Below are 23896 nucleotides of genomic sequence, written 5' to 3'. Positions count from 1 at the left end.
CCCTGTATTGCTTTTCCTTTCTGTTTCTGTTATTTTTATGCAAGAATGAACACAGAGATCGAGTGGGGAAATATGCAATGGAGAGGTTTAGACAGGTCAGCTCTTACCTACAGCACACTCATTATTTTCAACAAAATTACTGTAGGACAACACGTCAGTGAGAATTACACAGAAATCAATGACAAAGTTAATTGGAATCTATCTGTCCTAGTAGGGCACCTTTCCTTTGTCTTAGTCCCTGTCTAAAAAGCTTTGGGTGAAGAATCAGAATGGTCAGCCTCTGTGTAGAGATAACATTGGGTTATAACCATTGGGCATAACGTGTAGGAGGGAGGACAGAAAGATTTAGAGGTGTAAGGGGCCTTAAGGATTAACTACTCCAACCACCTCATTTTACAAATGGGTAAATTTAGACCCAGAGAAGTGATTTGCCCAAAGTGACACAGAATATGTTGCAAAGCCAGCATGTGAACCCCAATCCTCAGACTCCAAAAGCTGTGCTCTTTTTTCCAAGCCCTTAAGAAAAATCTCTTTTGTCAGCTACATTTAATGTTTCCAAAACATTAAAATAATAATTAAAATAATAATTTTAATAATAAAATAAAATAATAAATAATTAAAATAATAAAAGAAAAATAGAGGAAGGAGATTATGCAGGAAATAAAAATCCTGGACTGTCTTTTCAAAGGGTAGACAACTCTCTAAGACTATTTTTACAAAGAAGGTGCCAATTTGCATTAGTAGAAGTTTTTCATTATAAGTTCCCTACCCAGGGAAACCACAGATCTGAGTACTTACTTCCCCTTCAAAAAAAAAAAATTAAGGGCAAGAGGATCATAAGTTACTAGAGCTAAAAGGGACTCCATAGATTATTTATCTCTGCCTCACCACTTTTCTCATTTGGTAAACTAGGAGACTAAGAGAGGAAGTGATCTATAAATGTTTAATGAATGCTTATTGACTTGACTTGGTGACTAGTGTGGGGTTTTTGTTGTTGTTCAGTCGTTCAGTTTTTTTTTCTTTCTTTCTTTTTTTTTAGGCAATTGGGGTTAAGTGACTTGCCCAGGGTCACACAGCTTGTTAGTGACAAGTGTCTGCTTTGAGGCCACATTTGAACTCAGGTCCTTCTGACTTCAGGGCCGGTGCTCTATCCACTGCACCACCTAGCTGCCCCCACAGTCATTCAGTTTTGCTGACTCTTTGTGACCTCATGGACCATAGTTTGCCAGGCCCTTCTATCCTCTACTATGTCCCAAAGTTTGTTCAAGCTCATGTTCGTTGCTTCCATGACATTATTCATCTCATCCACTGCCATCCCCTTTTTCTTTCACCTTCAATATTTCCTAACTTCAAGGTCTTTTCCAATGAGTCTCATCTCATTATGAGGCCAAAGTATTTAAGCTTCAACTTAGTATTTGACCTTCCAGTGAAGTGCCTGAATTAATTTAAGTCTTGACTGATCTGTCCTCCTTGCTATCCAAAGGACTCTCAAAAGTCTTCTCTAGCATCACAATTCAAAAGCACAGATTCTGTTGCTCTCAGCTTTCCTTGTAGATAGTCCAACTCTAACAGCTGAACATTGCTTTTGGAAAAACCATAGCTTTGACTACATAGACCTTTGTTGACACGAGTGGGATCAACCTTCACAAAAGCACAGGAGCAGTGGATATACTGATGGGCCTGGAGTCAGGAAGATTCATCTTCCCAAGTTCAAATCCAGCATCAGACACCTATTAGCTGTGTGATCCTGGGCAAGTCACTTAACCTTGTTTGCTTCAGTTTCCTCATCTATAAAATGAGCTGAAGAGAGAAGACCCTAAATGGGGTCACAAAGAGTTGAATACAATTGAAAAATGACTAAACAACAGTCTTTCTAGGTCATATATTTGTCTTTGAGTATTGTTGTTCCAAAACAATTTATCACCCCATTTCCAGCCTATGGTGAGACTCTCTAAATATAGTTAAGCTGATTCTTTAATGTAGATGTATTTAAGCCATACTGCAAACAGGGCTTTCTCCCTCCAAGTAAGTAGTTGAGTAGGTCTCCTACTCAAAAGCCTAGGTCTCCTGACTACGAAGCAGGTCATAGGCAATATAATATTGACAGGAATAAATATAGTCTGTCATGAAATTAAAGCTCACTTTGTGACTAGCTTCACCTTTAAAACTGACTTTTCCACTGTGTGTGTGTATGTACATGTGTATGTGTGTACATTTTGGTAATATGTTTAATGGGAAAGTCTATTACATTATAGAATAATCAGAAGCTAGCTAACACTTAATGATATGTAGCATTTATATTTTGCTTTAAGGTTTGCAAAGCACTTTACAAAATTTTCTCATTGGATCTTCATCATAACCTTAGAAGGGAGGTGCTATTATTATCCCAATTTACAGATGAGGAAGTGGAGGCAGAGTGGTTAAAGCGACTTGTCCAGGGTCACATAACTAGCAAGAATCTGAGGTTTGCACTTCCTGATTTCAGGCAAAGACTGTATCCACTGCATCACTTAGCTGCAAAGGAACTGTGCCACTGTTCTTTATAATAATGGTCCCCGCCCCTTTAATTATTGTTTGTCAAATGAAGAAGTTCAATGTGCTTCATATTCACTCTATTATTAAACTGCCCCAAATCCCAGTGAGGTCTTCAGTATCCATTACTATCTCTGATTCACAAACTAGCACAACACACTGGGGAGAGAGCAAAAAGAAAATCCAGGGCTCTTGGCTCGAAATTCCATTCTCAGTCTCAAGCATTAGCTACCTGAAGGCATGTATGCCAATGACAACATGGCAAAATGATTTTGAGGGTATGGATCCTCATCAAAGTGGCAAAGTAAGCAAGAAGTGTCTTGGGTGCCCTAGTTGTTTCTGTTCTGAATCCTTTCCCAGCTCCTGGAATGGCCCTTTCTCCCTCACCCCTTAGCATCTCTGCCTCATGCTTCTCCACTTCTGCTCTACCCTATCCCAACCTCACAAGCACCACACCAGGCTGTCTTCCCTCCAAGTGCCTTTTGTATTTATTAAACAAAAGAAATCTCTAATTAGGAGGGGGAGATGTTTTGTGCAATAAGTTCCTCTTTTAAAATGTTAATAACTCCTGGGAACATTACATACATTAGTCATTCTCACCTTTCTGTAAATTTGTTTAATCAGATAATCAAATTACTTTCCTTTGTATGCCCCACTGAAAGCAGACCCACTGGGAGAGGAATGATTTTGCACTTGGTTACTTGGAAGAAAGGCAAGCCCAGGACTGTTGGGGTGTAGTTGGACATCCAGAGGGAAACAAATTCACACTCTACTTTGTAAATGATGGCAAGCTCTTCTTTATCCACACTGTGTTGGATATGGTGCAGAATGGGGTCGTTTTGTTTGTTCCTGAGTTCCAGAAGAAGCTTTAGAACTCTGTTCTACAGGAGATAGATGGCATAATGGATAGGAAACCAGATTTGGATTCAGAAGAACTGAATTCAATCCTGCCTCAGACACTTACTAGCTGTATAACCCTGAGCAATCATTTAGTCTCTTTACACTTTAGTTTCTTCACCCGGAAAAGGGGGGCGGATGGACTCTATGGTCACTAAGGTCTCTTCCAGCTCTAAATCTCCGATCTTTTGAATTTATGAGTATGTACATTACTTAAGTGTCTGTGATTTCACTGGTGTCACCCCCTGATTCCTCTCTGTTCTCTACTCTTGATTCTTCAGACTTCTTTATCTACTATGATTCGGTAGCCTTCTCACCCTAAAAGATCACTTTGTACCCTCTTTTCATTGATCAATTCCTTTTGCAAGCTCCTTTAGTGACCTGAACCATCTAGGTTCATGCCTTTATTCCTCTCTGGCCTCCACTCCTGACTTCTTTTTCTATAACAACCCTGGGTGGGTACCTCCGCTCACCCCCATATTTGACATATAACAAATGTGTAATAAATGCTTATTGACTTGACTTGTTGACTAGAGGAGATCAGCCTTCACAAAATTGGAGACATGCTTTGTCTTTGAGAGTTGTTGAGCCTAAAAATTTATCACCGTTTCCAGCCTGATAGTGAGACTCTCCAAACATAATATTTTATTGCTTACATTCATAAATGAAGGACATGCTAAAATTTAATTAAATATTAGTGAAAATAAATGTTTTATGTTATATGTAAAATCTTTGTTTCTTTTTTTTCCCATCGAAGTTCATGGGCTCTTTGAAATCTCTGCACAGATACTTTGAGTCTATGGACCCTAGTTTAAGAATGTCTGATTTCATGGAAAGAGATTTCTTAGCTAGTAGATAAGTAAAGCTTATTGATGAGTTCCTCTCAATGGGAATGGAAGGGAAAAAGAAGCAGGACATTGATGAAAAAAAATACTTGTTTCATGAAAGTTCTTACAGCTCTCCAGTTGCATTGTACAAGTCTGGACATCCATGGGGAAGTTCTTCAAGTCCATTGGACAAGACAAGGTTAAAGTAAGCCTAAGAAGGGGAGAAAAGAACAAAATCATTAAGTCTATTGAATTTGGTTCTAAATAAACAAAAACATATTTATATTAAGTAAAGTAGCATCGTAAAGGCTAATAAGGTTTACTTAGGACAGATTTTCTTTATTTTTTTCAAGTAGACAATAGGACAAGTAAATTTTAGATACAGTGGATATCCACTTATTTTTCCTCTATCCCATTTTCTCTCATTCCTCCAACTTTCTTCTCTTTCTTGGCTGGCACTGGCCTAAATTTCATTCTTGAATCAGAGACAACCACAAAGAACTACATAAGGAAAACAGTTGGTCCCTACTCCTACAGATGAATGTCAAACAGAAGGCCAATCTTGCCTGTCTCCCTTTCAAAGGTCAGATTCAACAATCTTCTAATTATAGGTGGGTGGGTGGTTTCTTATCAATGGCTATCAGCTCTAAAGTAACCAGAACTTCTGGTACAGCGAAGTTGGTGTCAGCCTGCAGATACCCTGCTGTCAAATGCAGTCAAGCTTAGCTCCATTATGACTGCACATGGTATCCTACAAACATTAATGGTGAGTTTTCTAGGCTGACATTTCAACACTGATACAATATTTTTTTTTCTGTAAAAGTAGTATATACTTGAATGAGTACTCCTCAAATGAGTGTCTAATTTAAAACATACTCTGTCATATTATGCAGTCTTATACTATGTCCTCCTCCCCCATTAATCCTAACTCAATGCATTGCTTCCTCATTTTTACATACCCCCAACTCATTTCAAGTTGCTTTGGGTACATAGCACCTTCTGTGCCATCAAAGGACACTTCTTTCCCTTCAGGATAATTTTGCACAGAATCCCCATTTTGTTTTGTGGTGAAGGAAAAAAAAATGGTGTAAGAAGCCTGAAGATAGTTCCTCATCCCAGCTTTGCTATTGTGAGACCTCAGTCAAATCATTTTACCTCCCTTATACCTTGGTTTCTTCATCTTATTAACTAGGAGATTGGATGTAGATGGTCTTTAAGGTCCAAATCTAAAACTTTGATTTCTACGGTTCCATGGTACGCCTCTCACAGCTTAATGTTATCTCTTCACTTTTCATTCCCAACTTTTATGGATATCACTTTGGTTACTCTTTCTCTTCCCTATATACCCTCTTTTCTCTTATTCCTTATTTATTTTTACTCTACCTCTGAGCACTTCTAATGATCTTAATCCTCAAATAAAGATGAATGTAAGAATGATGCCAGTGATACACCTGCATCACAGAAAACAAAAGAAAGGGTTTGGAGAAAAAAAATGGAGTTTGTAAGGCACCAGTGCCAACAGTTCATAAAGCCATTGAAACTTCCTGGAACTTCCTCCATCATTTCTACTAAAGTACCCATCCACTTCCTCTTCCTCTAATGAAAACTTTTTCCTCCCACACAAGCATTACAAATAAACAACCTTTTCTATTCAGTTGTATTGTTTGCCTATTTTGTCTAATTACTAGTATTGTTACACACATTTTTATTGCAAACATACATTATATCGGGTATATTATGGGGTAAATTGACTTGTGGTTTAGCCTTGGAATTTAGCCATTATTGATGACGTAGATATGATAGACAAATAATCTGAATTCTAAAATTAGACAAAACTATGGAAAACTCTTGGTAAACTTTCAGTAAGATAGAAACTTTAGGTAGTTTTGTTTCTTCCTCCAACTGGGATTTTTAAAGGGAAAATTAGGGAGATATATGAAATTAATTTTAAGAAAGATAATCAATGAATAAAATTCATGCAAACATCAATAATTTGGTGTGTGTGTGTTAAGTATGTGTGTATATGTGTCTTTGCTAAAATGGGAGAAAGAGAGAATATCAAGGAATATGTTTTAATCTCTTTTTCACTGACATTACCAGAGCTGTTTTGCCTGTTTGGAGATAAACTACAATTTCTCGGCACTGAAAAGCTCCTCCTTCACATAGCTTTTGAATTCTTCCTTAGTTTGAAATGAATTACAGTTAATGATACCAGAGCTTGTGTCTGATTTATTTGAAAAATTGAAAAATAGTTCCTAAGAATTTATTCCCCCCCAAATATAATTCAACTGCATTTTCCCTACTGAAGAAATAATGTAACTAGAAGCAGAAATGAAAACAAACAAAAACCTGCTTCTCACATTAGGCTTGCACAGTTTGATTTTTTTTTTCTGAATAGGAATTTTAACTTTCATTCATAAAATAAGAGGCTTGCCTGCTCTCTCTATTCTCTCCCCTCAACCCCCAGTTATTTATGTTCTTCATACTTGAATGACAATAGTCCAGGCATCCAGACTTAAGACTTATTTAGGTCAAAAGTATTACCAGCAAGGTAGCCACTCACTGAGAAAAAAAAAACTTAATACATAAAATTCCATCTTTGCCTGGCTACTTTTAAAAATCAGCTAAGACTTCAGTTGATACAGCCCTTTTTACTTCCATTTTTGCTTCTTCTGATTTCCTCCATAAGAAGTCTTTGCACTTGCAACTAAATGGTTGCTAATAGCAAAGGCTGGGAGGTTAAAAAATGCCTTTAACAAATCATGTCATCTGAGGTACAAATGGAAATTAGAATCTATTCATTGAAAACACGGAACAGGGTACAATTTATTATCTCTGGCTTACCATGCACCTGTGGAGACTTGGGCTTTAGACTTCACATTTATAGGGGAAAAAACCTATTATGTGTTTTTTAAAATGTAATTTTTTTAAGTGCTAAAGCTATATTAACAGTGAACATTTGTTACAGAGATATAGCAGAAGTACCAAATGAGGCATTTATAAGCAATTTCATGAATAGCTTAGGCTTCCATCTTTTCCAGAGGATCCCATGGCACCATGTGCTCTACTTCAGCAATGTGGCATCTTCCAACATTACCTTGTGGCTCAGTCTTGAATCATTCAACAAGCTTCTATTAAGCAAAGACTAAGTGCAGGCACTATGAAAAGGTAGTAGAAACATAAGGACAAAAAATGAAACCACCCCTGTCCTCAAGGAGCTTTCATTCTATCAGAGGATACAACTTGTGTCCATACAGATATATCCAAAATAAATACATGACCATTGGAAAGAGGGGGCATTAGTTGCTGGGGGAATCAGGAAAAGCCTCATGCATAAGGTAAAGCTTAAGCTAAGCTTGTAAGTAAACTTGGGCATCCCCACAATTTCAAATTGCTTGCCACCACAAATGGCTGAACAAGTTGTGGTTTATAACCTGGTGACTGTAGAATTAATAATTTTAATGATAATATGCTAAAAGAAATGATGAATTTAATGATCTTAGAAAAATATGGATAGGCTTGCATGAAATAATGAAGTGCAAAGTGAGAAAAACCAAGAAAATATTGTATACAGTAACAGCAATACTATTTTAAGAACAACTTTGAGTGAATAAGTCATCTTGACTACTATAAATACTCAAATTAACTAAAAAGAACACATGAAGGAAGACATTATCGGCCTCTAGAGAAAGTACTGATGAATAGAAGTATGTATATAAAATGATTTTACATATATATATACACATACATCTATTTATGTATACATACACACATATGTATTTGTGTCTAATGGTAACCATATCTAGGGCAGAGTGGGGAGAAGAAAAAAAAAGGGAAAAAAAGAAATTTATATGGTAACTATTATATATTTAAAAGGTATATATGTTTGTATATTATATACATTATATACATTATATATGTATATAATGATTTGAAGTTTCATATGCAATCATCTTTTTATTATTCTACTATGCTATGGAAATGCTTGTTTTATTCCATATATTGTAAAAAAAAGAAACTTGGGGTTCTAAGAGGCTGGGATGAGGAAGGGGTGCATCCCAGGCCTAGTGGACAGCCTGTGCAATGATAGAGGGGAGGAAGATGGAATATACCATCTTAGTACTTCTATACCTCTGACTCAGGGCATCCTACAGACTTATATTCTCTCCTTATTAAAATCTGTTCTCATTCACATCAAGGGGTAGATGACTGGTGATAGCTCATAGAACTTTTTAATGGGAAAAAACACCCTAACCTAATGATGGTGTTCTGATAGTAAATCTCAGATACTGTCTAATGAATGGAAGGGCCTTCCAGATGCCCCCTGAAATCACACCACAAGGGTGTGAGTTGGCCCTCAATAAAGACCTGATGACTAATTGATTGAGTGATTGATTGGACTCTTTCTTTACCTAAAGGAAAGGCAAGCTTTATTGAGCTAAGCAAATTACTGCATCCAGGCCTTAATTCTGTGAATTGTGCAATTGTCAACCATTCATTGATGCTGATAGGAGGATATACCTTGCCAGCATCTTTTACCTGCATGGATTGGTGGAAGCTAGAAGTCCTTTTTTTCATAGAATTATAGAGTATTCCAACTAAAAGGGGCCTTAGAGATAATGTAGACTTTAGCCTCATTTTACAGATAAAACAAAAAACTGAGCTCCAAAGAGTAAAGGTGACTTGCCCGTGGTTATGTAAATACTGAATGGTAGACCTGAAACAAGCTCTACCTAATTTCTGCCTGGAAACATGCTGATTTCTAGCTAGTGGTCTTTTTACTATACCATTCATTTCTCTATTCCAGTCCAAACCCAGATGGAGAGAATGCAGGAGGGAGACAGTGGCAGATTTCCATAACCTTCTACATTCAGGAAGGCAAGATTCTTATGACCCCCTAAGTACAAAAGGGGAAACTAATTCAAACAACATCTGTTTAATTTAGACAAATTGCAGTGGGGTCCTCAGGGGGGGAAGGGACTGTTATATGTTGCAGCTATCATCTAAGCAATTTCAATTAGTTATTCATTGTTACAACTGATAAAAAAAATATTCCCTGACTCACAAAGGAATTCTAAAGATTCCAGTGATGAATGGGTGTGTCAATTATAAGCTAAGAAACTAATAATACAACATGAGAACGCTCATAACCAGTTAAATATTTTATGCAAAAAAAAGCCATTTGAAGAAGAGAAAAATTTAATGATGGAAAGATAAAAATTTTAATGAGCAATGTATTTGCCTAAAGCAAGTCCCAAGAATGTACTATTTTTAAGGCTTGATTTAAATAGTTGCAGCAACCTGTCTTCATTAGGACAGGAAGGCAAGGAATATCACTGGGCCTTCAAGTAGAATCTGTGGAATCATAGCTATTGGCTCTTTGGTGGGGAAGATGTTCAGCAACCTATAAAGATAAGAATAGGGATTGAAAGAAACTCCCTCAGCCAATGCAGGTCTGTAAGTTCTCAGTTTATAGTCACAGAAAGCTTCCTAGAGCTTGAAGACATTAAATGATTTGCCCTGGTTCACAAAACTAGCGGATATCAGAAGCGGGACTTGAAATCAGGTCATCTCTCTATCCACTATTCTACACTGCCTCTGAGCACTCTATGTGTATGGAAAATATTCAGTAGGACCAGTGATGGGACAAGGAAGATGACTTTAGGGAACCTTGGAGCTTGGACTTAAGGTAATCAGAAAACCTGCTACATACCAATTCTTCCTTGGATGGGTCACATAATATCTAATCAGTATAGAAATACTTACCCTATGCCACCACACACTACTGTTAACATTTCATTTTTTTTTTGTAAGCACCTATGATTTTATCAATGAAAGAAACTCCCAGTGGGAAAATCCCCTCATTAACATAGATAATTAATCTGTAATTTATCTTTTTAGTCTTGACTATAACATTAAGAAGTCAGGTAACTTGCTCAAAGTGACATAGATAATACATATATACACACACACACACACACATATATGTATGTATGTATAGCAGAAGCAGGATTTGAATACAGATCTTCTAGGCTCTAATGTAGACTCAAACCACTGAACCAACTGCCTCTCTTCTGAGAAATGTACAAGATGTGACAATTCCAAAGAGATGTATGAGCCAATGATTATGTAGGGAAGGGTAATCTGTATAAATGGAGGGGGTGAAGTTCCAATCTGGAGGGGAGCAAATTTTAATTTAAAGCTCAGATGGATTGGTACCAGGGATTCTGGAGAGTGCCTGAATCTAAAAACCAGCTGTCAGATCAGAAATTTGGCCCCTGGAAGTAGTTGTGGGAGAAGAGAATAGTGGTAGATCCTGAGTGGGATCAGGTGGATCCTGAGGTACTAATAGCCAACAGTTTTCCTATCTTTTTAAAGCTTTGACCTTTCTTTTAAGGTGCCCCCATTCCTACTCCTAGCCCCTTGAAACTATGGTGGCCTGATGGAGGACATGGCATACTTTGTCTTTTTCTGACCCAACCAAGTCTATCAGATCATGAGCTCATATAATTACTTACAGTTGGGAGTAAGCTAAAATCTATTGGCAATGATCCATCTTAGTAGTATACAGCCCTAGATCAAACTGTGGAAACAAATATCTTCAGCACTCTCGATTTCCCAGTTCTGGGTTTATATCTATTCTGTGTCCATGATCTTGTTAGTGGTACGCCTTTTTCTTCCCTTTCAGTCACCTAGTGTCTTCTTCCTATCAAAACCTCTTCTCAAGAAAAGATGTAAAACTAACTCATGTTAAGATATGAGTGATTAATGGTTTAAATGTTTTATCTTTCAAGAGAATTTGCCCTATGATAGTTCAGCCTAAGTGTGGGAGCTCAAAGCCTTAATAAAGCAACAATACTTTTTCAGCTTCCCTATCTTTGCTTAGCTTGGGAATTATAGATATTAGAGTAAGTGAGAAAGAAACTTTTATACTGGGAAGCATTTCCTACCATAGGAAATATCAATATGATATCACACCATCTTCATCTGCCCCACCTTCAAGTAAGGCTGAGCTAATATCTAGGCTTCCTGAATCTATTTCATGGCTGCAATCTTGAAATATTTTCCAGGTTCCTATGCTATCATTAGATACTAGTGAGATTTGACAGTTTGCATCAAACATTAGAAAAGGATGCCATTTTAATCTAGCTGGCTCATAAATGGAATTAGCCTAGGGGCAATTAGGAAATTAAATAAAAATCACAGTTCTAAAGGTATACAGAATAAGACTAACACACACCAACTTGTTGAATACTTTGACTCATATGAAAAGTGAACAGTTTGGCCAAATGATATGTTTCTTTAAAAATTGGTGTTGTTGTTGTTTGTCCTTCATTCTCAATAAGGACCATGATATCAGAAAGGTGATACCATGACTTGCAAGTGAATTGGATTTCAGTGAGAGAACACTGTACAAAGTCACCAGCCTCCCTTTCTCCTCCTCCTCCCATCTGGATCCATGACAAGATGTAGATCAGGATGACTGGAGATGGCCCCTGGATGCAGTGACCATTACCTTTTTAAACTTAGATTTTTCCCAGGTCTGCACGAAAGACTAGGTTAAAACGGGTACCTAAACATTACAGAGATCTATGAAACAAAATATTAACTTTAAAGGATCCTTCATGTTTAAGGATAATGGGGCACTTGTTCACCTCAAACAGTCATAACTAAAAACTCCTCATCCCAGTGTTATTGTGAGGTATATCACTTCCATCCTTCTATTATTTTATAATTATATGTTCCCCATCACATTCTCCAAAGTGACTTTTTCAAGCCCTTTTCTGCCTTAAGCAGACCATTGTCCCAGCCACAAAGTTTAGTGCAGACACTCTAGCTTCCCAGTTTACTAAAACAATCAAAGTCATCTGACAGGATCTTCCTCAATTCCCATCTTCTACACTTCAAAACTTAGCAGTTTCTTCATCCACTCTCTCCTCTTCCTGTCCTATGGCAGCAGAGAGGTGGGATCACTCAAAGACTCCATGTCTTTGATCCAATCACCCTCCAACCTGCTTTAGGACTTTGCATCAAATGTCATCTTCTTTCTCATGCATCTTCATTCTTTCCTTCTCTACTGGTTCTTTCCCATCAGCCTACAAATATGGCGCCCTCTCTTTTATTTATCCTTCTTACCTGGCTACTGTTTTATCTCTTTCATTCCTTTTACTGCCAAACTTCTTGAAAACTACTTCCACACTCAATGTTCCCATGTACTCACTACCTACTCTCTCCTTGACCCTTCTCAGTTTGGTTTTTGTCCTCACCACTCTGTCCAAAGGCACCAACAATCTCCTGAAGGTAAAAACCACTGATCAATTTTCAGTTCTCACTCCCCTTTGCATTTGTTCAGGGTATCTCCCATTGCCTAGAATGCATCGTCTCATTAGAATCTTTCCTTCCCTTCAAATTCCAGCTCAGGAGCCACAAACTCCCTGAAACGTCTGCTGATTCATAACTCCTAGTTGAAAGCATTCTCTCCTTTTCCAGATTTTCTAGAGCTCTTTCGATTTCTCCTTTGTGCCAGTCCTTCTCTATTTTGTTTTATATGCATTTTTGTTCATGCTGCAGGACCCCTAATAGGTTATAAGTTCCTTAAGGGCAGGGCTACATCATTTTTCATCTTTGTACTTACAGTATCTGGCACATAGTGGCTTATACATAATACATATTTAACAAATGTTAGTTGGAACACAAAATAGCTAGTCAAATGGCAGACAGGAACATAGCTCTCAACAGGACTGGCCTTATATATACATGGAATAGTAAACATATACTATTGATTTCATTAGGATCTGGAAGGCCCTACTGCAATACTCTCCCTTCTTGTACCACATGCCCACACTCCCATGTCTTTCTCCCTCAACCCTTGGCTAGATCTTAAAATTCTATTTGAATTTCATTCTTCAGTTTTAACCTTTGATCCTCTTTTTGGCTGTTATCAGTCATTTATGGCCTGGTATAAATGAGTTAATAGATCCTTTCTGGAGAAGAGATTTTGATAGAGGGGAGAAAAGGGATGCTGTGGAGATATCAGAAGCCTGAAGTGTCATTCATAAGGGTGCTACTTAGCGGAAAGAAGAGACTCAGAACAGTGAGGCTGAGAGCTCAAGGACAAACTTCATTTGGTATCACAATTTTGTCTAGGGCCTAGAAACACAGGATTACCCTGCTGCCCCAGCTCAATTAAGTCAGGGCAGGAGAACTACATTTTGCAGTTGCCCATAAACACTTCTGTCATTGGCGGCAGAGGATCATTCCCAGTTTATCCAAATGCAATATTCAGGTGGCAAGGGCCAGAGTGGACAACTACCACTGCTTAGTTTATTAGCTGGCCTGTGCCATTCACTCCTTCATTAAAAGAGAGGCAAACATAAACCAATTGTTGAGTAGGTAGAGTTACGTTCATCTAATATTATAAAAGTGTCCCAGAAGACATCCATTGTGCATTAGACAAAATTTGCCAGGAAAAAGAATAATGTGATATTGAATACTATTTGTGTTCAGTACCTTCAAAGAACACATTCATATGTTGTTGGCTAAAGTTAATGTAAGATCCAATACGGAGGAGACTAAGTTTATATTCTACCTGACACATCTTCTAAAGGCAAATTTTGCCTAGATTTTTTAACTGTATCAATGACTCTTTTAGTTGACATGAAAAGAAAAATGTTGTTTTACACCAAACATCTCTGATAAGGGACTAATATCTAAGATATATAGAGAATGAACATAAAATTTTGATATCAAGGGTCATTTCCTATTGTATATAGTCAGAGAATATAAACAAATAATTCTCAACAAGAATTGCAAACTATTAATGACTATGTTAAAAATTGCTTCTGAAAAACTTTAACAGACATGGAAATCCTGAGATTTCATGTCACACTTAGCAAATCGGCAAAGGTGATATAAGTGGAAATAATGTTGCAGTAGCTACAGAAAGATAGGTACACTGAAACAACGTTATGTTATGAATTACGTGTTATGAATGTGTCCAACCAATTTGGAAAGAAATTTGGAATTTTGCTTAAAAATGAAGACTAAAACCTCTATACATTTTGACCAAAAGATCATAGTACTAGGGATGTTCCCTCAAAGAAATCATAGATAGAAAGAAAATTTTGATGTACACCAAAATATAGTCGTAATTTTGGGGGAAGCAAAAAAAAAGAAATGGAGAAAAAAGTAGTTGCCCATTAATAAGGAAACACTAAATAAACTGTGGTACTTGAATGAAATAGATTATTACTGAGATGTAAGAAATGATGAGTTTGGAAAATTCAGAGAAACATGATTTCTCTGAACTGATGCAAGGTCAAAGGAAGCAGAAATATGAGAACAATATACACAATGACTACAACAACACCAGTGAAAAGAACAAACAACAAATTTGAATACTATGTAGTGACAATGACTGAGTGTAACCTGGGTGTCTAGCATCTTTTCAGAGCTAGGGGAACATGGGAGTGGAACATGCCCTGTCATTCTCAGTCGATGTATTGTTAAGTTTTGCTGAATTACTTTTTTTCTCTTTTTAAAAAATACTTTGTTACATTAGATAGCTCGCTGAAGGAGGTATGCAGATGTATTTAGAAATGAAAGTGACAATAAGGCCAAAAGATATTAATAATTTCTCTTTCTTAAGAAAGAAAAGTTTTTGAGGACAACAAATAGGAGAAGCCAAATGAAAAATAAGGGAGAGAATGATCTCTAGGTACTAGAAAGTTCTAAACTAAACTGAACTAAAATCTTACTTGTCATTTCAATGTCATTTTTATTCTGAGTTGTTCATACCTGGAGAGAAGACTAGACTTGTAGCTATGAAGTGCTGAGTTTGAATCCTGACTCTGACATTCACTTTATTGAAAGCTTATAAAAACATTGATTGATTGATTGACTGATTGATTGTAATAACACTGGCAAATCGCTTAATCTCTCATGATTATTAGTTCCTTATTTGTAAAATGGGGATAATAATACCTTTCATGTCTACCTCTCAAGATTATTAAGAAACTCAAATGGGATGGCAGTTGTAAAGAATTCTACAAAACTTAAGACAACATGTAAATGTATAATCTCATTATTAATTTTCTTATTGCATTACTATGACAATAAAACAGAGAGCCTGCTTTATTGTTTTTCTGAAAAGGAAAAGTTTGGTCAACAAGATCTGTATAGAGCTCTGCTATAAGAAGTTGTCTCATGTAAAAATTCTGAGCATCGTAGGTTATCTTGGTGGCCAGTCAGTTGCAGTGGAGAGAATACTATATTTAGAGGCAGAAGACCAGAACTTGGATCCAAACTCTACATACATACTTGCAGTGCCTATTTGAACTTCGATAATCATCTTTCTTTCCCAAGCCTCAATTTCCCGAACTATAAAATGGGAGGGGGGTAGACTAGATGATCCCCAAGTAGATCATTCCTAAAGTCCCTTACAGCTCCAGATCCTAAAGAATTATCTTAAAATCTAGTGTCAGGTCTTAGATCTAATGCAGGTTTATTTCTAATTCATATGGTCGTGATGATAGAGACCCAACGGAGAGAATGATTAGGTTTACAGATGAGCAAATTTTTTTTCTTTTCTATATTTTTATTTCTTCTGAAATATGTGTAAAGAGAAAACTCTGAAATATTCCATGTGTCCCACAAGGGCCACTGTGAAAGGATGAATGTTTATTCTGGGCTTAATGGAGACTGAAGAGTCTGTTAAGAGTAGCAGATAGGGTGAGCCAAATATAAACTCAATTAAATTTTGCCATAAACCCAAACTTTCCTTTGGCTTCTTGACAGAAGGAAAATTCAAGGAAGGAGGATTACTAGAACTGCACTGTCACTTTGCTTGCTGGTTTGGTTTGTTCCAGCTTCTGAATGCAGCCGATTATTTTCCAGGCCAAACATTTGTGTATGATTGCATAAAAGCATTTGTGAGAGCCCTCATCTGTGAACACATTCTGGAGGCTATATTTATGTCTGTGTTTTCTCTCTAGGGATTCTCTCAGGTTACAGTGATGTTTACTAAAGATCTGCTTTGGGTTTGTGGACCAGGTAGTCAGCATATTTCTGAAAGGTAAGGGATGTATGTTATAAAATTGACAGCATAACAATGGGCTGCATAGCGGCCCTTCTGGCACCCCAAATCTTTCCTACACAGGCAGGCTCTATTGTCCAGAAGTTGGGCATCCTGTCTAAGGTGGGAGGGTCAGAGATCCAAGAGAAGGATGTGACTTTTTTTTTTTAAACCCTGGAGCTCTTCTGTTAGAATGCCAAACTCAGAAGACAAGGAAAGGCATGGATCTTCTTGAGTTTTGATGTTGAGTTTGGAAAAGAGGAGGATGGATTTGGAGATCTCCAGTGTAAAAGCAACATAGGGTAAAAGACAGAGACAGGAAAGGCATTTACAGGGCCTCAGTCTGAACATCAAGCTCAAAAGAATGTTAATGGAGTGGAAAGGTACTTTAAAAGATATGAAAACACACTTGCAGTATCACACACACAGCTTGGCCATACTAGAGGTAGTGGCCACTCTAGTGGCATTCTAATGAGGACAGCAGCACCTCAAGGCTAAGGTTTTTTTCTCTTTCTTTGTTTGATCAAATTATGCATACACTGTGGATAGTGAAAAGCCTCATCCAGAGGAACTCCAAATAGATTGGGACCACACCCTAAGGACCCAATGTGAGCATACACAATTTGTCTCCACCCAATCTAACTCCTCCCAGCCATACCTTCCACAAACTCTTTACCTTTCTCCATTTCTCTTTAAAACTCCTCACTGATATTCTCCTGTCTGCCTCTGCCAGCTTCTTCCTCCTCTTTCTCTCCCTCGTGGGGAGAATTGGACTCCTTATATCTCCATAGTTACATGGCTTTTCCTGGGAGCTCTCCTAAACCTCAGTATTTATTTAAATGATGGCATTTATGCTACAGTCATTAAATTAGCAGGGTTGTACACTCCAAATTACTTCATTAAGTCAAGTCATAAAAATAATGAGAGTTTGGATACAGCTTTGGAAAAGGAGAATGCAATTTTTCCTGGATTGCAGGATATCAAGCAAACATTACCTAAAATACACTCAGAAGGAAAATAATTTGTAATTTCTAATATTTGGCTTCCATCAGGAAGTTCTGTTCCATCCCATGTGTAGCAGCACAAGTCATATAATCAAAGCACAATGACAGATCACATTTGAGCCAGACAAATCCACTCTGGGCTTGTTTTCATCTATTGCATCTAAGTAATGCATTTCCTCTCCCTCTTTTCTATGACAATCAGGCAGTCAGCAAAACATTTATTAAGCACTCCCTATATTCCAGGCTCTGTTAAACGGGGAGTTTGTTGTTCAGTTGTGAGTTTGTTGTTCAGTTGTTTCACTCCTGTCTGACTCTCTGTGCCCCCAATTGAGGTTTTCTTGGCAAAGATAGTGGAGTGGTTTATCATTCTCATCTCTATCTTATTTTACAAATGAGGAAACTAAGGCAAACAGGGTTAAGTGACTTGCGCAGGTCACACAGTTAGTAAGTGTCTGAAACTGGATTTGAATTCAAGTCTTCCTGACTCCAGGTCTGGCTCTCTATGCCCTGCATCACCCACCTGCCAAGCAGGATATAAAGAAAAGGAAAAACATAGTCCCAGTCCTCAAGGAGATCACATTCCAAGGGAAGAGTCAACATAGAAATCATTAGGGATACGTAAGATATACACAGAGTAGATGAAAGGTAAACTTTTGAGGGGAAAACTTAGTATTTGGGGAAACAAGAAAAGAACTTTCCCAAAAGGTAAGGCTTAAAATAAATCTTCATGAAGGTCAAGGGTTCTAAGAGGTTGAGGTAAGAAGGGAGAGCATTTAAGGCACTGGGGACAGCAAGTACAAAGGTACCAAGATGGGAATCATGGGTGAAGAACAGTGAGTAGACCAGTGTCACTGTGCAGTAGACTGCTGTCTACTGTGAGGAATAAAATGCAAGAAAATTGTAAATGTCCAGGCTTAACTTGTAAAGAGCTATCAAGGTCAATTAGAGGACTTTATCTTTGATTCAAGAAGTAATAGGGACCCACTGGAGTTTACTGAGTAGGTGGGTGATCTGGGCAGACATATACTTTAGGAAAATCTGTTTGCCAGATGAGTAGAGAATGGTTTGGAATGTGAGAGATATGAGACAGAAAGGCCCATTAGAAGGTTATTATAACATTGAGGGGAGGGCGTGGGGGGGGGCGGTGATAAAGGCCTGAGCTAGGGTAGTGACTATGTGGGTTAAGAGGAGAGGATATCTGGGAGGGATCTTGTGAAGATCTTTTTTTTTTTTTTTTGCCAGATTTGGAAATGGTTTGGCTATGCCAGGTGAGAGTAAAGAGTTAAGGATAGCATTGTGGTTGTAAGCCTTGTGACTAGGGGGCTGGTGGTGTCTTTGGTAAAAATAGGGATGTTTTGAGTTTGAGGGATAAGATGATGAGTTTTGTTTTGGTCAAGTCTACAAATGACGTAAAACTTAAGGATATAGAATAAGTCAAGTCTGTGATATTTTGTAAGTAAGGCTGATCCTAAGTGTGGGCAAGACAAGTATTAATCTATTTAGGGCTTAGGTTTCCCCTATTTCCTGCCACCAAAAGAGGCATTCTTTTAGGTTAAGGTATTGTCATGTCCAAGGGTTCTCCTTAAGATGTCAATGCCTTTTGACAGAGTGATTATAGTACTTTAGTATGAATCAGTTTAATAAATTAATTCACTTAGATTAGAAAGTCAGTTAACTTCCAGAGACCTTGACAAAATGAGACATGGGACAGTTAAGAAAAGTAAGTGGTGAAAAGTTTCAGAAAGATAGATGAGATGCTGCCCAGGAAAAGGAAAACCAAGTTTCCTGTTATTAGAGAGACCCTGAACATGAGAGAACTGGTTACCTAAAAAGCTTATGAAGAAATGGAAAGAGACCAAAGACAATGTGATAAGATCCCTGGACCAGGATTCAGAGGATCTGGGTTTGAATCCAGCTACTTATTATTTGTGTGTCCCTGGAAACGTGCAATAACCTCTGGACCTCAATTTCTTAATTTGCAAAACGAAGAAATTTGACTAAATGACTTGTATTATTTAGAGCTAAAATGGACCTTGGAGATCATCTTATCTTACCTTTATTTATGAAGAAAGTGAGGCCAAAGAAAGTTAAATGACTTGTAAAAATATCATTTATCTAGTAAGCAGCAGAGTTGGGATTTGAATGTAGGTACTTTGATTAAAAATTTTGTACCCTTTCCCATAACACAGCACCCATCCAATTACAGCATCCATGAATATTACCTACTTTATCATTTTGACAATAAATGGTACAAATGGAATACCAGAAAAATGCAAATCAATAATACAGTGCTTTAAAAAGTTTGGATACATATATGTACACATGTATGTATGTATGTATGTATGTATGTATAAGGTTGATCATTAGTGTGGACAAGACAGGTATTAAAGGGCCAAAGGGCACCATTCTAAAATACCTCCTGCCTTCAAAAGAGGTATTCCTTTAAGTTAAGGCATTATTATATCCAGGAGTTCTCCTTAAAATGTCAATGCCAATAGATAGATATAGATAATGGTATATGTCTCTATTATATATAATATATGATATATTATACATTATAAATAATATAATATATTATACATATTATAATATATAAGATATTATAAATTATATAATAGTATCAGAGAGAGACAGAGAGAAAGCGAGAGACACAGAGAGAGAGAGAGAGAGAGAGAAAGAGAGAACAGAGATCTGATCCTTATATTCCATTGAACAATGGGGGCCAATTGTTTTAAAATTCTTCTGAAGGCAGAATAAAAGAGAACAGATTTAAGTTACAATGAGAAGCATTTAGGTTATGTTGTATTCTCTGAGAGTGTCAGTGACTTGAAAGACACAGTTAGGAATGGTCAAGAAAAGATGTGGAATCTCCTTCTCTGCAATTCTTTGAAACAGAAGGGAATCTCAGTTGGCCAGAACACTTTAAATATGGTATAGCCCGAAGGCAGAGAGATAAACTTGGTGGCTAATAATGAGGGCCTCCATACAGCTTTGGAAAAGCAGACTGTGATTGCATCCCTAGTGCTATATCAGTCCCTTTCAGCCATTTGATTTTATAATAGCAAAATTAGCCAGAAAACAAATTTGCTTTATCAGCTCAAAACTGTCTAATAGTCTTTCTTATTTTTGCCTCTAAGTTGTCTTTTTTAGTATTTAAGACCCTTCAAAACACATTTGCTAGTCCCCTCCCTTTGACCTCTTTCCACACATTTTTATTCTCCTAATTTTTTTTAATGAGCCTACACTAGTTATTTTAGAAAAAAAAAAGCATCTCTAGAAACATACTTCACCTTATTCTTGAAACCGCTCTTGGTATAAATAGGGAAGTAGTATGGTGTTGAAAAAAACACTGCACTAAGAGATGGAAGTGTTGAACTTAGTGGCTCTGTCACTAGACGTGTGACTGTAGCTGGATCATTTCATTCCTTTAGTACTTATTGTCCTCATCTATCAAATAAAAAAGATGGCTTCAGTAATTTTAAGGTTTCTTTGGGGTTCTAATAGCCTATGAGTCCACATTCATGTACCACTTGAATGTTTATAAAGTGCTTTCCTCACAACAACCCTACAAGGTGTGGCACCAGTTTCATTACCCCCATATTACCCATGGAGAAATTGAGATTTCAGAAGCAGAGCCAAGATGTTAGAGAAAAGGCAGGAACTCACTTGAGCTTTCCAAAATTCCCCTCCAAATAACTTTAAAATAATGCCTCAAAACAAATGCTAGAGTGGTAGAACCCATAAAAGGATGGGATGAAACAATTTTCCAGCCCAGGACAACTTACAAGGAAAGTTCTTGGCAGGAAAGAATTGCTGAACCGAGGTGATAGTAGAATGCAATCCAATGAAGGGAGCACCAACACAGACAAGACCCCAGCAAACCAGGAGCAAGCTTTGGGAATGACTGACTCAGCAGCAGTAGTGGCTACTTCCAGAGCTGTCAGCCCATAGACAGTAACAGAAGGAAATCACAGGGGTTTCTTCACTGGCACTGGAAGCAGTACTCTGTTACTTTGCCCATAAATGGATCTGAATCCCAGTTCTGGGTGGCAGTCCTAGGGCAAAGAGGAGTACTAGCACACCAGGACTTCTGGCCACAGTGGTGCTGGGACACTGGTCACACTTCCAGGGTAGAACAGAGTGCTTGTGGGTGGTGACCCATAGATCAGAGCACAGGCCAGGAGAATAGTAAACACACCTCTCCTAAGATTATGCAACATTAAAAGAACTGAAAGCTTGCAGACCCCCAGAAGTACTTCTGAAAAACAGCTGCACAATAACTTTGAAGCTTGTGAAAGTGTGCCCTCCACCCCAGAAACAGAGCTTTAGCATAGAATTAAAAGTCAAGAAATGGGCTGGAAAAATGAGCAAACAACAGAAAAAAATTCTGACTATATAAAGTTATTATGGTGACAAGGAAGATTAAAACACACACTCAGAAGAAAACAACAAAGTCAAAACTCCTACAATCCAATGCCTCAAAAAAAAATATGAATTTGTCTAAGGCCATGGACAAGCTCAAAAGGGATTTTAAAAATCAAGTAAGAGAAGTAGAGAAAGAATGTGGAAGAAAAATAAGAGTGATTAAAAGAAAGTTATTTTTAAAGAGTCAACTGCTTGGTAATGGAGGCACAAAAAAATTCTGAAGAAAAGAACACCTAAAAAAAAAACACAATAGGCCAAATGGTAAAAGAGGTACAAAAATCTCCAATGAAAAGAAGAATGCCTTGAAAAGCAGAATTGGTCAAATAGAAAAAGAGGTACCAAAAGTCATTGAAGAAAAGAACTGAAAAAGTAGAATTGGCCAAATGAAAAAAAGAAATACAAAAGCTCACTGAAAAAAAAAATTCCTTAAAAATTGGAATTGGGCAAGTAGAACCTAATGACTATGAGACATCAAGAAACAATGAAACAAAATCAAAAAAATTAAAAAACAGAAGAAAATGTGAAATATTTCATTGGAAAAATAACTAACCTACAAAATAGATCTGGGAGAGATAATTTGAGAATTCTTGGACTACCTGAAAGCCATAATCAAAAAAAGAGACTAGACATCATCTTTCAAGAAATTATCAAAGAAAACTACCCTGTTATTCTAGAAACAGAGGGTAAAATAGAAATTGAAAGAATCTACTGATCACCTCCTGAAAGAGATCCCAAAATGAAAACTTCCAGGAATATTATAGCTAAATTCCAGAGTTCATAGGTCAAGGAGAAAATATTTCATGCAGCCAAAAAGAAACAATTCTAATATTGTGGGGCCTCAGTCAGAATAACATAAAATTTAGCAGTTTCTACATTAAAAGATCAGAAGGCTTGGAATATGATATTCCAGATGGCAAAAGAGCTAGGATTACAACCAATAACTCCCTACCCAGCAAAACTGAAATAAACATTCAATGAAATGGAGGACTTTCAATCATTCCTGATGAAAAGACCAGAGCTAAATAGAAATTTTGACTTTCAAATACCAAACCCAAGAGAGGCATAAAAAGGTAAACAAGAAAGAGGAATTACAAAGGTTTCAATAAGGTTAAACTGTTCACATTGCTACATGGGAAAATGATACTTGTAATTCCTAAAAAACTTTCTCATTATTAGGGCAGTTAGAAGGAATATACACAGACAAAGAATATGGGTGTGAATTGAATATCATGAGATAATTATCTAAAAAAAAATCAAGGGATTAGAAAGAGGAATGTACTGGGAGAAGGAGAAATGAGAAAGTGATCAAGTAGGGAAAATTATCTGACATAAAAGAAGTATGAAAGAGCTTTCACAGTGGAGGAAAAGATGGGGGAGTTGGGGGGGGAGTGAGCACACTTTACTCTCATTGGAATTGACTCAAAGAAGGAATAACCTATACACTCATTTGCGTATAGAAATATATTTCACCTACAGGAAAGTAGAAAGGGAAAGGGATGGGGGGGTGATAGATGGGAGGGTGGATTAGGGCAGGTAAAAGATATGGCAAAAAAAATTTTGAGAACAGACAGGGAGAGAGTGAAAGGGGAGAAAATAGGATAAACAAGGGGAAAACAGGATGAAGGGAAATACATAGCAATCATAACTTTGAAAAAAAATTTACGGCAAGTTTCTTTGATAAAAACCTCATTTCTCTTATACATAGAGAACTGAGTCTAATTTATAAAAATAAAAGCCATTCCCCAATTGACAAGTGGTCAAAAGATATGAACAGGCAATTTTCAGATGAAATTATCAAAGCTATCTATAATCATGAAAAAATGCTCTAAATCACTATTGATTAAATAAATGAAAATTAAAACAACTCTGAGCTACCATACCACATCTATCAAATTGGCTAATAAAACAGAAAAGGAAAATGATAAATGTGGGAGGGGATGTGGGAAAATTGAGACAGTAGTGCACTGTTGGTGAAGTTGTATACTGAATCAACCATTCTATAGAACAATTTGGAACTATGACCAAAGGGTTATAAAACCACGCATATTCTTTGACTAAGCAATACTATTATTAGGTCTGCATTCCAAAGAGATAAAAAATACAAAGGAAAAGGACCTATATGTATAAAAATATTTATA

General features: G+C 37.1%; 1 protein-coding gene across 5 annotated transcripts in view; it reads right to left on the bottom strand.

Moving 5' to 3' along the window:
- The window catches only part of GLRA2 (glycine receptor alpha 2), a 277815-nt gene that overhangs the window by 158789 nt on the left and 95130 nt on the right, over window positions 1-23896 (bottom strand). For all 5 annotated transcript variants that reach the window (XM_027835397.1, XM_027835398.1, XM_027835399.1 and 2 more), the window contains one exon: window positions 4385-4467. In XM_027835397.1, the coding sequence (XP_027691198.1) occupies window positions 4385-4467 (83 nt within the window). The remainder of the gene's footprint in view (window positions 1-4384; window positions 4468-23896) is intronic.

Source organism: Vombatus ursinus, unplaced genomic scaffold, assembly GCF_900497805.2.
Source record: "Vombatus ursinus unplaced genomic scaffold, bare-nosed wombat genome assembly UNPS02014814.1, whole genome shotgun sequence".
Taxonomy (NCBI): domain Eukaryota; kingdom Metazoa; phylum Chordata; class Mammalia; order Diprotodontia; family Vombatidae; genus Vombatus; species Vombatus ursinus.
This window is presented reverse-complemented; position numbering and strand designations above follow the sequence as displayed.